The 15,682-nt window shown below is 39.3% G+C and overlaps 1 protein-coding gene across 8 annotated transcripts in view; it reads right to left on the bottom strand.

Moving 5' to 3' along the window:
- AFF4 (AF4/FMR2 family member 4) overlaps positions 1-15,682 on the bottom strand; it is a 56,580-nt gene that overhangs the window by 12,532 nt on the left and 28,366 nt on the right. For all 8 annotated transcript variants that reach the window (XM_032702651.1, XM_032702650.1, XM_032702657.1 and 5 more), the window contains exons 6-20: positions 15,533-15,569; positions 14,047-14,095; positions 12,979-12,999; positions 12,371-12,425; positions 11,334-11,371; positions 10,812-10,974; positions 9,420-10,337; positions 7,134-7,222; positions 5,402-5,639; positions 4,168-4,265; positions 2,849-2,912; positions 2,564-2,700; positions 2,083-2,154; positions 1,317-1,410; positions 668-711 (exon numbers count right to left, since the gene is read on the bottom strand). In XM_032702651.1, coding sequence (XP_032558542.1) covers positions 668-711; positions 1,317-1,410; positions 2,083-2,154; positions 2,564-2,700; positions 2,849-2,912; positions 4,168-4,265; positions 5,402-5,639; positions 7,134-7,222; positions 9,420-10,337; positions 10,812-10,974; positions 11,334-11,371; positions 12,371-12,425; positions 12,979-12,999; positions 14,047-14,095; positions 15,533-15,569 — 2,117 coding nt within the window. The remainder of the gene's footprint in view (positions 1-667; positions 712-1,316; positions 1,411-2,082; positions 2,155-2,563; positions 2,701-2,848; positions 2,913-4,167; positions 4,266-5,401; positions 5,640-7,133; positions 7,223-9,419; positions 10,338-10,811; positions 10,975-11,333; positions 11,372-12,370; positions 12,426-12,978; positions 13,000-14,046; positions 14,096-15,532; positions 15,570-15,682) is intronic.

Genomic DNA, 15,682 nt, shown 5'->3' with positions numbered 1-15,682 from the left:
GATTTGCCCTACAACAAAGTAAATACTCGAGGTAGTAACTGCTGAAGATCCTCCAGCTCTTACTTGTAGCTTACAAAACCCCATTACCAAACATCTTCACCTCTTAATTCAATAAAATCTTAATTCATTGTTTGAATAAATTGAACCTTAAAGAATGAAAAAAATTTCAACTACCTGGTAACCACACTGCCATAATATTACATTATATAATTACATTATATAATAATACTGCACATAACACAATGGAAATCTGAAATGCCCTCCTAAAACTCATTGAAAGATTTATCAAAGGTCCATTTTTGGGTTTAAAAGAACAGAAGTAAATTGCTAATTTACTTGCAGACAATGCTGCAAGTATGTGTAACCATTTGGACTTGTAGCACTAATAAAGCTCTTGTTTTGGGGGGAAAAGTACTAAAGTAAACAACAAAACTCAGTGAGATAAGTAACTTGTGGGTTAATGACCCTTTGTTTGCCTGACAAACCCTGCACAGCAACATCACCAGCAGCAGTCTCTGTTCTCAGAATAATTACACAAAAAATAAATCAAAATCCACACCCTTAGAACTATTACCCCAAAAGCTGCTCTCTGAGCACCTCAGGCACACGGGAATACAGAAAATGTGCCAGAAGTTGAGAAATACAGGTAACAGCTTTTACTACTCACCTTCCCATACCAGGTGATGGTGCTTGAGAATTATTGTAGCAATTCTGTTTGGAGAAAAAGACATTTGTCACCTGATTTATGTTTATAATTTATCTAGTTACATTTTATCTGGTTATTTACTTGGTTATTTTTGACCAAATTGATTTTTGTAGTTTTTCTTTTAAGCAACATTCTCAATAATATCACAGTATTTATCAACTGAAATTTGGGAAAAGATCCTTTTTTACTAATGACTTAAGACATGAATTAAGGGGTTATTTTAGCAACACAAAGAAGGATTGGAGTGGTCCTCTGCTCTAACCATTAGATACCACTGTCCCTTATGGCAACATTTTGTTTTTTTCAGCCTTTTAATAGAATGAAATCTGCTACTACTGGCATTGAACAATTAAAAGATCTCCCAAATTTATTAAAGAAGACAAAATTAACAGAGAGTTGACATGCCCAGACCAGCAGGGTTATGACATCCAAGCTGTCTCTGCCCAGCTTTAAACTACTCAACTTTAATATACTTTCAAGGTTCAGTTCTAAATGGGTGTATTCCAAGTTCACATGTAGAGGTCTGAAAATTGGATCTGGGAATTTTAAATGATGTAGAGCTTTAATATCATTAGGTTTTAATATTCTAAGAAAATACACCTGCAATTACCTTCAGATGTTCAGTCAGAGTTTTTGAGTATTTCAATGCACTTTCCTTTTTCAGTTTGAAAAGCCTCAGGTACAGCAGAGCTTGGCACCGAAGGCTGACCAAAGACAGGACAAAAAACACTCAAGGTCAGGTTTAGCATAACTCAGTGGGTTTCAAAAATCTAACAGCTGTGCTCTTAAAGTTTTCTCTACCAACTCAACCAAGAAAATCCACAACTACCTTTAAATTCTCCAGGAAACTGAAACAGCTTCATAAGCCTCAAGCTGAAACTTTACCTTTCAGTGATTTTGCTGATATAATGAGCTTGGGAGACAATACAGTGATTTCCTAGACAAGGGTTTCCTTTATTTTTCACCTGTGTCAGGACATTCTGAGCACTTTGCCACAGCCTCCCCTTTCCCTTCCCCCTGAACCAAGGGGTTCTGGTCCTCCATACCTGTTGCAGACATTCCATTAAAACCTACAGGGCTACTGACAGTTCTTACAGCCAGTCCAAATGGTGACTTATCCCTGGAAGTGCACAGGATGGACCCCCATCCTCTCTGCTGTTACTCCTTAGTGTTTCAAAGACTTGATCTTCATGAACATCCCCTCTGCCCCCATTTACAGCAATCAGATATACAGCATAAATCTTTATGTACAGTCAAGTGAAAACCTCATGTATTTGGTTCAGAAACACCCCAGAGCTCAGTGGAACACAGCACTCCATGCAGATAAAACATGTGAAATCCATCAGGGCACTGTATGAAGTGCAGAACACACGTACCAAAGCACTGCCAGCCTTTTGTCCGCAGCCGTCGCATCCGGTGCCAAGTAATTCTTCAGTTTCATAGTGTATCTGCAAACAGAGGCATCAAGTGAACCACAAAATAAAAATTACAGTTTCATTTATCGATCACAAAACGCTTGACACGCTTATGAATTTCTGATTTCAACTGTCTTCACCATTTCAGGAACCTCTCTCAGACTCTAAACAAAACACTAACTGGGCAGTAACCAGAATTATTTTGCTTTTCATGGGTTACTCGCTGTAGAGAGACTTCAAGAGCCTTAGCAGAAACCATCTCAACCTTCATGGAAACACTTCAAACCTCAGCAACTGGAACGAACTGGTCAGTGATCCAGTTTTAGTGGGGAATGACAAAACATCTCAAAAGCTGGTGGCCAAACCTCAGTCCATCTGACAGCTCTGATTCCCAGGCCCCTTCCCCACCCACTTGTCTTTGTATGTGCTTTGCAATGCTTACTTGATTAATTCCACAGTTTCTGAATACATAGGGAACGGGGACTTGGATTCCTGAGCATTTTTCTCCAATGCATTCCCACACTCAATGAAGGACACAACAGCATCCAGGTAGTACACGGCCTTCTCAAACCTGTCCGACTGCGGAGAGGGGAGAGACACTTTTAGGGATGAAAAGCAGAGAGAAGTACAGGAAAGTTCCAGTACAGAAGGGCAGCAAAATGGCAAAGGCAGCAAACCAACCCCAGGATAACATGCAAACACTGGGTAACGTTGGAGATTAACTTACCAAAGCATCTGCATTGTGTTTCAGCTTCTTCGCTTCTTGCAAATAATGATCAGCTGAGTAAGTCCTGCAAGAGAGGACATGGATTTAGGGACTCAGCCCCACCCATATTTCATGGCCTTTTATTACTGAAGCTTCTTGGTGTTGCCAAATTTCAGATTTTTTTCTGTTCCTAACTCAAGCAACACTATGATAAAACTGTTTACATAGTTTCAAATTAGTTCTCTAGTTTCAGGTAATTCAAAGAGTATTTCAAGCAAGTTGATTACCACACATGAATTAGTTCAATTTACCGCATTTGATAGCCAAGCAAACCAAACACTTGACCAACAACAAGGGCAGGGGAAGGAAAAAACCCACAAAATTTGAGGACAAATTAAACCAGCACCGTCAGGACTTACATTGCTAAGGGTGTGAAATATATAAAATCATGACAGAATAAATCAAGATGCATTCAGGTGTTAATTGCCTTTGCTTTGCCACCTGGGACAATCAATGCTAAACGATTTCCTCAACTAGATGAGCACAAGGAGTCATAAAAGTGTAATGATTCATTTCAACGCATTAACATATTCCGTACAAGTTGATTAAAGTTTGCAATAAATTATCCCATCCATCCTATCTTACTTGTCAAAGAATTAAAGATATTTGAAATGAACATTTTTACCAGACCCCTTACAGGAAATTGATGTCATTAAAAAGCAACAGTTAATATTAACAAGATTCTATAACTGTAAAATTGTTTCAATCAGTTCTAATCTGATGAAATCCTAAAATGGCTCCGTTATAACCACAAGGTTAGAACATGTCACAATTACTGTTCCTTGCAGTAGCCTCTCCTTATGGCTTCCTATACTTCCATACAATTTCAGGTTTTAATTTTTTAATAAGTTTGATCTTATCTCAATTTCTTGGCTCTGTTTTATCTTGGGATAATCACAAAATCCCCATGAACTATTTTGTCCTAAATGATTGTGTATCCTAACCATCATATGTGCTCAACTTTTTTCTATTTCTAAAGAGCTTTTAATCAGAAAGCTACTATTATATTTGGTCCAAAGATAATTTCATCTGTAGAATGAATTTAAAGAAGTGCTTCCAGAGTAAACCTTGTGCTGAGATCTGAGTTGGCACAAACGAAACCTAAAGTCTGCACAAGATGAAGAAGTATTTGTTTTATTTTCCTTTCAAGGTATTTTCTTTGACAAAGAGCTTTCATGTCAGATCTTTTGTGAAGCAAAATGACAACTCTTCTCTGTGAGGAGCTGGCTGTGCTTGAGATCTGCAGCCACAGAGAGGGAAAGGCAATTTTCTGTTCTTACCTATCATCAAAAACGAGCTTTGCTCTCCTTGACTTTGTACTTTCCGTAGCCTGAGCAGAGGCAGGAGGGCAGCTGGAGGAATTGTTCACAATCTTTTCCTGAAAGGGAAATCAATGCCAAATAATACATTTAAAGAACAGTTAAATTTCCTCTGCATTCAAGAGAAGCATTTGTTGTGTAAATTTCTCCCCTGACTTCACACATTCTATGCAACAAGGACAATTTGCAGCTGCCTGAGTTGCCACTGAGCACAGGGAATAAATAATCAACTTCCAGGAGGCTCCCACCTAGTGCTGGCACAGAGCAGACACCAGGCTGGGATGGAGCTCCTCACTCCAACCCTCTCCATCAGAGGGAAGGATGCAGCCAAGGCTTTCTAAACACACTTAGATCCAGGAAATTCCTCCCTCAATCTCCCATGTCACTGTTTCTAAATTTTGTTCTTCCACTCTTAACAAACAGATGATGAGGATTTTGATTTCTCATTTCTATAAACAACACACTCTGCTGAATGCATTTGCCTTGAAAAAAACCCCACAGGAGTAGGTACTACTCTGAGAAAGGTATGAGTAAGCACAGCTGAAGTATAAAATGATAAACATATCACAAATGTACAATTGGCTTTGGGACATTTATATTTTTAAATTTCATCACATCTAAATTCTTCCCAACCTAAATCTCTTAAAAACCATTTTCTGCACCATCTTCATAACCATGTTTTTTCCCCCCAACCACAGAGAGCACTGTAAATTCCTGAGCTGGAGTTAAAATTATCTTTCTGAGCTCTTACAATGTCATAAAATGAGAGCTACAGCTTCCCACCCCAGCACTGAGCATGGACCAAGCTCCTGCTCTCCTGCAAAACCAGGACAAATTCTATATCTGCTCTGAGGAGACAAGAGCAACTTCATTGTTCCATTTACCAGTGTGTAGACAGCTTCCTAGTGATATTTCTCATTAACCAATTAATACACAGGCAGCATCAGTCACCAGGAGATGACTAAGACTAAACTAATTTCATTAATTAACAGAAGAATTTGCAGGATAACCATTAGTATTCCACCTCTCCCCCAAAGTGTTTTCTAACTGATGGATTTCCAAGGCACCTAAGCACTATGACACAAAACAATGCATACCTAATATTAATTCCATTTTAACTTGAACTAAAAACTATTTAGATCAAACTGTAGAGCAAAGGAGGAGGTTTAAGGCATGTACAGAGTCAGTCCTTTACCTTGGCTTCCTTGGCACTACTGGAACCCTTCCCCTCTGTCTTCTTCTGCTTGGAAGAGGAGCTGCTTTTGCTGCCACTGCTGCTTTCCTTGCCTGGGTTGCTGCTGGATTTTAAGGATGATGACTGACTGACCGTCCTCTTCCGGGACCCGTGTTCCTGCTTGGAATCTTTCTGTAGGACTGGGGCAGCAGGAGATGGCAGTAAATCCTTCTCTTTAACAGCACTTGGCTTTGAAGACCTGCACAAAAGGAACAAATTCAGGGTTAGGGTTTCTTTCCTTAAAAAACAAACCCAAAACCAACCCGACAAAAACAACCCAAAAAACCCCAACACACAAAACTCTGATTTTTAACTTTTAAACTGAAAACCCCTTGTTTTTTAAACAAGACTTGGTAAACCAGCTACAGAGAAAAGGAGAATAATTTTGGAGAATAAGTTTCTTCAAAGCCAGATTGAACTCGTTTTCACCATTTTATTTGTTCTGACCTGAAAACACAGGCAAAACTAGACAAGTTCTAACCATAAAACCACACCCCTACACCAGTTCTTAAAAAAAACACCCTAAACACTCACAATTTCAGCACTGCAAGCCAATGCCAGCGCCAGGCTGTCTGTGCAGACCAGCCAGCCAACAGCTCCAGGGAAAGATGCTCCAGATAAATCACTGGAACCCAGGGAATGGGAAAACTTCCTCAGTGCAGCCTTTCAGGACAGTCTTACTTTGGCTGCTGAGGGATGCTGTTGGCTATTCCTGGCTTCCCACAACTATTATTTCTACACATTATTCCTGTAAAATCATAGTTTCATTTAATTAAGTGTCCTTCAGAGAACTGCACTGGCAATCAAGGAAATATCAGAAATAGTAGGTGAAAAAGCAAAATCAAGCTAGAAATGTATGCCTTCATTCCACATCTGCTTCCTAACAAACACTAAGACACTGTTTAATTCAGGAGGGGTGAAGAAGAGTTGTAACATCTGATGTGCTGCAGCTTCTCACATATTTGTAATTTGGCAATTACTAGAAATATTATCCATGGCACAATTACACCAGTTTTCAATTGCTTGAACTGAAACAGCAGTTTTTAAAAGGCAGTGGAAAAAACTTACTCTTTTCTGTGAATTAACACTGATTAAGAAATAAATCAAATAAATCAATTGCAAAAAGCATGGGAAATTCAGAAATAACATATTAAACTGTTTGCTATTTCCATATTACTTTGCTTTTGGGTCACTCTCTCTTTTCTTTAGCTAAAGTTCCAAGCTAAATTGATAGAGGCTAAATCCATGGATCCAAAGCTCAGTGCCATCAGCTTCCAAGACAAAGTCACCTGTGTAATTTACTCTCAGTTTACAACCTTGCTAAATGAAGAATTACCAGATTGGGTTAATTTAAAAGCACAGATTTTGCAAGATCAAAAGGCCAGCTGCAGAGCTGCTTTCTAAACCAAAACCAACTCCACTGTGTATTAGAGAAAACCAGGAAGCAATCACCTGACTTCTGTTAAGTAACACAAATGTCTTTGGCCAATGTTTTTGGGTATGAAAATTGATTTTCACCAACTAATATCAGAAACTCTGAAATAAATTTTTTTGAAGGTAAGAAATAATGAAATTTTACTAAATGATTAAGGAAACACTTGGGGTAGGGGAGTGGAGAAGAGGGTGCAGGCAGGTACCATCCTCTCCATGACAACCCTGAGCCTTCAGTGTTTGGAACAGCCAAGATACTCACTCCCTACTGCTGGAAGTCTTGTGTCCTGATGGAGCTTTTTCTTCCAGTTTCGTTTTCTTGCTTTCGCTGGCTCTGTTTTCATCCTCATTCTGAGTAAAGCAAACAAAAAATACATCCAGGACATATCCACTTGTACAGCTTCACTGACAGCGGCAATATTTCACATTAAGAGACCTTATTTAGCAGGTGTTTCACAGTGTGCAGAGTAAAATACACACAGAACACAAAAACATAACCTACAGCATCTAATCCTTATCAAATATTTGACCAGACCCTGATATTGGAACAAAATAAAAAACCAAGTCTGGCTACTAAACTACAACCTGCATAAAAGCAGTAGCAGCCAAGTTGTTCATTTTAGCACAAATATATTATCATAATGAAATCTGCCAAAGGCTTTGGCAAAGATCAGGAGACAGATTTTATGTTGTAGGGTTTAAAGAGTGTCTTATGAACGCCAGGAAAGGGTAAAAATCTAATCAGTCTATTAAATTAAGCTCAGAGATGTTGAAGACTATATATTTATATAAATTTAATCCTGAAGTCAAAGGATCTTGAAGATGAATTTCTCAAGTGTCTTCATGGAGCACTTGAGGGATCAACACAGTGAATAAATGGAAAACGAGGCCTCAGAGGAAATCCCCTGGTAACACATCCCACATTCAGACCCAAAAGGTTTCTGTTTTGTGACACTGATGCTGCAACTCTGAGCCTTGTGACTAAGGAAACACAAGAGCAAACAATGAATAGACCTGTGGTGCCAGTTGTGTTTGGAGCACTCAAACCTAAAACTGGAGGGATGGGGAAAAGGGGAGTTCTTTATTTGCCTCACACAGGATTCCATCCTCTCTGGTAGCACCAGGAAGCCTCACAGTAATCAGAGGCTTCCCAAAAATGAACCACCAGACTGTTTTCTGGGATAAAACCTAAATTAATTGGTCTTACCAAAGCTTTCTGGTTTAGATGTCAGAGCACAGATCTTTAATGCTCTAACTCCAAATGTGTACTGAAAGGTGTAACTGCTCAAAGAAAGAAAAGTCAGTGAATTCAGACCCATTGGAGCATGCAGGTGCATTCTCAGGACATCAGGAATTATACAGCAACACTTGCAAAAAGTAATTATTCACTGTACTGGTCAGTGTGATCCCCTTTTTACAAAAAACCCTCGTTTTCTGACTTCATTTCTTTAACTAGAGAAAATAGGGAACTTTGTTAGGAATAATAGAGGACAAACCTCTGTTTGCGGTTACATGTCAAGTCTCTCAGATGACATTAATTTCAGCAAGTGATCAAGTTTACTTTGGTTGCTCAGTGGGAAAACTGGTTTAACTGAAATTATCTATCCCCTCAAATGACTCTCTGAATGATTTCACAGAATCCTTGGACTGCAGATATCAACAAAGTCTCACAACCACTGCCAAATCCCTGTCAAAATCAGAGCGAAATCCAGAGTAGCACAGGGATTTCTGAATCCCCGATCCAGGGTTTCACAGCCCTAAATTCACAGACACCAGATGTTTATAAAAACTGAAAGTGGATCACTCAGTCCATCTGACAGTCCCACGTTTGCTCTGTCCGTGTGTTGAGGTTTCTAAAAGCAGTTTAAAATTACACGATCAACTACTTCTGACATTCCTCCCAAGAGTAGTATTCCTCCACTGATTCCTCTCCATTTTACTGCCTCCAGCCACCCTTGCTTTTTACTTATAGTTGAAGACATTAAATGCTTTTTCTGAAAAATATTGAATATTATTATGGAGAGATCCCCTGCTCCCAGTGAAGCAGCACCCCAAGATCATGTTTTCTGCTGCTGCCACACCCAAGGTGCAGTCCTGCCTCATCCCTTATCCTGGCAGTAGCCAATTCCATAGTTCAGGGAGCTGACTGAGATGAAAACTGACTTTTTGGGTTTTTTTTTCCCCAGGTGGATTTTCCACTGGATCAGCTGCCTGTGCTGGCCTGCAGGGCACGAGGAGCTGGTGCCAGGTCAAGGGGAAGCAGGAGAGGGCTGGATGCAGAGCTCAGAGGCACAGAATGTGTGTCATCTCCATGAGCTCTGGCTACAGGGCTAACAAACACTCTTACAGGAGTGTCCTTCCTCCAAAGGAAAATCCCAGCAGTCTCTCTCATAAGAGCACAGGGATGATCCATGTGTTCTACACAAACAGGCAGCAAAGCCATTCCTAAATCGCTCAGTTGCTACACTGAGGGGTGATCTGGGTTCTGGGATACACACAGTCCACTGTGGGCTGAGGTAACAGGCAAATCTCTCTACGAAATTATCACCTGTTTGTGTTTCCTTTTGCCTTTCGTAGAACTTTTGTCCGACGGCTGTTTCTGGGATTCCCTGGGGTGCTTCTCCGGGGCGCTTTTCTTCTCCACTTTGGGTGCATCAGCATCCTTGTAAGGCTTCCCTGGTATTCGGGATAAGAGGCTCAGGTCAATCTTCACAATGAGTGGGTACCTTTCATCAGGATCACTGAGTGGTGAAAGAAGCTCTTTCTCTTCCATAGGAGAGAACATTCTTTGCCGAAAAAAGCTGTCATCCTCCTCCATGGAAGATTTAACAGGAGTCCTATTGCTCTCAGAGTATTTGGGTGTTTGTGATGAAGGAGGCAGACTCTCATTTTCATCTGAATCAGAGGATGAGGTATCTGTTTCGATGAATTCCCTGGATTTCTGGGCAGATTTGCTTGAAGCCTTGTATTTCTTTTTCTCTGTTGTAGGCCGAGGGGAAGACTTGGGCTCTTTCTTTATATTGGGTTTCCTGGAGCCTTTCGTGGCCGCCTTATGCCTGTTCGAAGGGATATTTGTTGCCATGTCTACTGGGGTTTCACTTTCTATTTTAAGACCTCCTCTAGGCTCTTCCACAGATGTCTTTTCTGCTTTCTTGGGCTGTTTTTTCCCCACAGTCCTCCTCTGTGCAGAGCTGTCACTCTGGGCAGGTGATTTCTGCCTGCCCCGACTGCTCTCCGAGCCCTTCTGGGTGGGTTTGGAATCTCGCCCTGGTGTAGAAGAAATGGAATCCTTGGATCCACCTTGATCAGTGTACCCACTCCCTGTGCTCTGATCCCGTCCCTCTTTTTTGTAGCCTTGGGAGGATGGAATATTGCTGTCCACGGAAGAAGCTGGTGACACTTTATGGGAATTGACTTTGTTCAACCAGTTATCCAGTTGCCACTTGTTTGTCGGCGGTGGCTCTGGCTAAAAACAAATTAAAAAACAGAGTTAGAGAAGATATTTCATTTTTCATTGCATTTCTTCCATCTTTTCCATGGGATAGCTGTGTGATGCTGCACACCAAAGCAAGAGGTGCACCCAAAAACCTGAGATAAATAACAAATGAAATACCGGTATAAATAACAGCTCAGTTTTCCCTTCATCTGGAGCAGCTGCTATCAACAGGCAGTATTTGATGTCATAGTTTTTTAAGGTACTGTTATTTAACTTCTGCTTTCCAACAGACAACTGGTGGTACAGACCACCTCAAACTTAAACATCAGGTGTCTGTTTATATAGAGAGTTGTCATACCCAACTACAGGTCCTTCGGCAGAAGAACAGTCCAGCTTGAAAAAGAACCCATGTTGGTCTATTTATTTTTTCCAATAGTTTGAGAATTTATTAATCTTTCCTGTGTTAAAGCTGAGCATTAATGCCAAGCATGGGTCAAACCCTACCTCGGGGGATGCACTCTGGGATGGTTCATTGGCTTCACTGTCACTGGAACTGCTTTCACTCTCCGAGTCAGATCCTGAGCTGCTTTCAGAGCCACTGTGGCTGCTCGAGTCATCCCTGGAGTTATCTGCTCCTTCACTGTTATGCTGGGAAGGTTCAGAATTACTGAAAGAAAAATGGTGAAAAACAAACATTACCCAAGCCCCAGATACATCCTAGAACTCCTTTCATTAGAAATTACAAAACATAACATTCTAATTAACATTTACTAGAAAATTCAACATAACTGAACACAGTTCATTGTGGAAACAACCAAACTTTGGTTTTTCCCTCCTTCCCAAAGTGGTCAGTGTAATTTGCAGGATAGACCCTATTTAATCACTGATTAAATTCTAATCACCTTTTGCTTTAATACAAGACAAAGGACAAATACGAATTTTGGAAACGAGCTCAAGCCAAGAGTGCTGACTAGGCTGAATATCTTCCCTCTCTTTCCTATGCTGCAATCCCCCAGGAATTCCTACCTTCCAGGTGTGCTCCTTGGCACTGTCTTATCGCAGTCCTGCAATTAAGAAAAACAGCATGAAGCTTCTAGAAGTTATTTTAGGCTTGTATATACAATTAAGTTGCAAGACATCAATTTAGAGCCTTTAATTTTTTTAATATAGCATCTTCATTCAGTATTTGCAGCAGCTTAAATTTATCTGCATTTTCCTTACAAAGAAAGAAAAGCAAGAGTTATTTTCTCCAGGTTTTCACCACAAATCTCTATATTCTGACTACAGTTGTGAGAATTCCCATTTCTACCACTAATTAATAACACATTTCCATCTTTTTGAATCATATGATTCAGCATTTAACAATGCTGAAATCCTAAAATGCCCAGGGTACTTGGAGTTCATTGACTAAATGCATTATCTCCAAGTTTTCCACATGAAGAAAATCAAGTACTAGAACTGGGAACATGAAGAAAAGAAACACCAGAGGAGTGAAGTTACTGCTGGGCAGCACAGACATACAGGTATTTTTATTTCACATGCTGAGGGCCATTTCTGGCAGAAGCTGCATAAAGTTAATACCAAAAAGAGTAAAAAAGAGATTTTTTTTTTTATAAAAATAAAGGTGCTGCTGTACTCCCAGTGACATATACAGCACCTCTTATCATCCCAAACACGCTCCCAAGGTACCAATGCACAGAGATGTTCACACCATGAACTCTTTAGCTGGAATGGCAGAACATGAGGGTTCCATCTTAAATAATGAGCCATAATTTATGTTTTAAAGTACACTATTGCCATTTGGTGTTCAGAGAAAGCCCATGTGAAATCAGTAAACAAGAATTTCTAGATAAAAGCATAATGTTTTCACAAAACAATTTTCCCCCAAGATTACATTTAGGAATACCTGAGGTTTGCCTAAAAACATTCCACTAGATTTTAGTTTCTTAATCCCAAATCTCCTGTTAAATTGCCCAGTTTGCTGCTGGGATACTGATCCTGCTGCAGGACTGAACCATGAATGAATTCAGTGTTTTTCTGGAACTCTGATTTAAGGAACATACCTGCTCTCCATCGCTGTCTTCGCTACTGCTGAGTTTTAAGTCATCTTTCAACATACTAAGTAAAAGGGAGAAAGTGAGACAAGTTTTTCCAGGTACTTTAATTACTTTCAAAGCATTCTTCTAGATTTCAACATGCCACTGTTTATCCTACAGAGAGGCTGCGTGGGTGAAAGCCACCAGATACTATTCAAACATTTCACGTTTAAGAATGGTGAGCTGAGTCATTCTTTAGAGAAGAATAAGGATTCAGGTACTTTTGACTCCTTAGTCCATTCTGCTAAATTTAGAAAGGAAATTTGACACAATTTACTGATGTGGGAGGAGGTAACTTGTATATGTTCAACTTCTTACACACAATGGCCAAGAACAGTGTTTTAAATGGAATAAAGAAAGCCAACAGCAGTGGCTGCTTCCTGTCTTGTGGCAACAGTGCAACTGTCCTAAGCCATAACTAATTATTATTATTCAAAGCAATAATTACTTATAGTAGTCATACATACACACACTATTTCACAAGACTGAAAATACATGAGCACACTGAAAACATATTAACAGGGTTTTTACGATTACTGAGAAATATATTTGATTATAAAAATAAAACATCTTACTCTGTCTGGTTCGATTCGCATCTGCAGAAAGAAAATGAGAAAGGATTAAAAAGTCTGACACTTCTGAGTTTCACAGTAGAGCTGTTCCTACTGATGATCTGGAAAGGAACACCAGCCTCTAGGATCGTGATCCTGAAATATTTGTCACTGCTATCCTTTTCCAAAAGATGCAGTTATCTCCTTTTTAGAGGCTTTTTTTTACCAGATCGTAATCACTTTTTTAAAAAAAAAATCATTTAAAGCTGAATTGTCACAGTAAACATCACCTAAACTTTCTTCCCATGCATCTCAGCTCAGCATGTGTCCAATGCTGCCTCTTGTTCTCACATATCCTCATGTTTCCCATCTTTGGAAACAGCAAAGTTCCTCTCAGCATCTTCTTAAACTGCATGTTTTGGGGAAATTTACTGTAAATCTACATTAATTGAGGGGGGTTTCTTTTTGTTCTATTTCTTTCCCATAGGTCATGTGCTTTTTAATCTTGCCAATTCGGTGGCAGAACTAGACTTAATTCTGTGACTGCATCCCAACAAATGGTAACTGAGAGTAAGTTTTCAGATTCTACTTTCCTTAACATACAATCAGCCAGTAAATATTAATTTTATGGGCATATTTTTTGGAAACAATCTTTTAACTGCATATAATTGATTTTTAGGTATGAGAAAGGTGGACTAGAGCCATCTAAAATATTCCAATTGCTTTTAAATTTTTCTGTGTTGCTGTGTCCATGTCCATAACTAATGGAAACATTCGTCAGTGAATTAAAAGATTGAGCAGAACAAACCTCACAAGATCCCAGACAGAGTTTTCTGTCTCCTCCAATCCAAAACCTTTCCTTATCCTGTATTTGTGACACCTACAAGCTGCTTCCAGCTGACAGCTCTGCAAGGCACATGTTTGGTAAGTCCTGTCCTGCCCACTCTCACATGCTGATCCCCTTCTCCTGCCAGCCAAGGAGAGGATGCTGAAGTGTCTGTGCAAGAACTGACACATTCTACTAACAGCTATTTTCCAAATCTCTTAAAATATGACCGTTTTTTGTGAAATGTTTTCTCAACAGCTACTTACGATTTGGATTGATGACCATTGGATGTTTTGGACGAAGGATTATATCGTTCTAGAGGAAGAGAAAAAGAAATGCACAGTTGAAAACTCTGGCAGCAAAAGAAACCACTCCAAAGCTGTCACAAGGACACAGTCATGGATAAACCATGAACAGCTGAGGGGACAGGAAGGAGCAGTAACCAGGTGACACGAGGTACAACCTCTCACAGACTGAAAGAGGGAGGGAACGCCAAGGCAAAGTACTAAATACAGCCAATAATTTAATCAAGAAAATCTAGAAAATCATTTAAATCGTTGTCTAAATGAATACACAGTTTGTTACTAATGTTGTGAAATCTGTTTTGCTTCTACTAAGATTAAACTATTGCTTTCTGCATGGAGGATATGGGATATAGATCTGTCTGTTGAGCTCTGACTGTTTCAGCATCCCCACACAGCTTTTGAGTGGATGAGCAACCTCCACATCCCAAAATCTGTCTGCAACACCAATTCTGACAACAGGAATACACACTGATATCATCTGCTTTTCAGTTTGTTTTTTTCCCCTTCCCTTTTCTTTCATCCTGGTAAATAACTGAGACTGTTTAAAGCTTTCCAGAAAATCCAAACTGGAGTTGAAAACTGGCTCTGTGTTTTAATTAACCTTCCTCTTCCTTTACACACCTAAAGATCAGCTGCTCCTATAACATGAGCCTATGGTTTAGCATTATGGAATTAAGCTTTAATTTGTTTCCTTAAATCCCCACTGTATCAGGTGTTCACATTAAGCTGCTTGTGAATATCTAAGAATAAACCATTCTTCTTTTACTATTTAAGCTGTTTAATCACTTCAAGAAGGAGTGGAAAGACTTTTGGAAGGTAACAGTACAAATGGATTTTAATTTTAGCTGGTATGTTACCTGCGTTAAGTGTTACTTTCAGCAATATTCAAAATAATTACACAGTTAAAAGAAATAAAAACTGCTTTTGTCTAAAATCCAAAAATGCATTCTGGGACAAGAAGTTCAAGGATAAGCATATTATATGAGTTCTTGACCAGTTCTCTCTCTTGATTTTAAAATGTCAAAGTGAAAACCAAGAGTAAAACTGCAATGTCCTTTTTCTACTGAATATAAGCAAAAGCACTATTTCAGTTTCTAATTTGTCCCCAAGCAGGGAGTTGGGTTTTGTAAAAGTGTTTTGGTTTAGTACTCAGCTATTTTCAATTCAATCAACCAAGGCAGCATTTTTTAAAGAATTAGAAAATGTGATCAATTAAAAATAGTTATTTCTTCCTGCAACTCAGTGATAACTTTCTATATCTGAACAAAGAAACGCAAAAGGAAATAAAGCAATTGTTTTATAGCTTAAAACTTGAAAAAGTAGACTCCATCTTATGACCAGTCTGGAAAATCTCATTCCCTAAAAAACATGACATCTTAGGAGATGCTGAGAATCATGGATGTCAACAAAAGCATTAAACATATTCCAAGAAGTTTAATATACTCACTCTGTTCTCCAGTGCCAAAACTGGACTGCTGAGATTCCTGAGGGAAGAAAAGATCACAAATGTTGGGTTTTTTCCACTGGGAATTTTAACATACTAAAAACCAGGCTGTAAGGAAGATATTCTTTCTACTTCAAGGACGGCGTCTAACCT

The sequence above is a fragment of the Chiroxiphia lanceolata genome, chromosome 15, assembly GCF_009829145.1.
Source record: "Chiroxiphia lanceolata isolate bChiLan1 chromosome 15, bChiLan1.pri, whole genome shotgun sequence".
Taxonomy (NCBI): domain Eukaryota; kingdom Metazoa; phylum Chordata; class Aves; order Passeriformes; family Pipridae; genus Chiroxiphia; species Chiroxiphia lanceolata.
The sequence above is the reverse complement of the archived record's forward strand: the minus strand, read 5'-3'. Positions and strand labels throughout refer to the sequence as shown.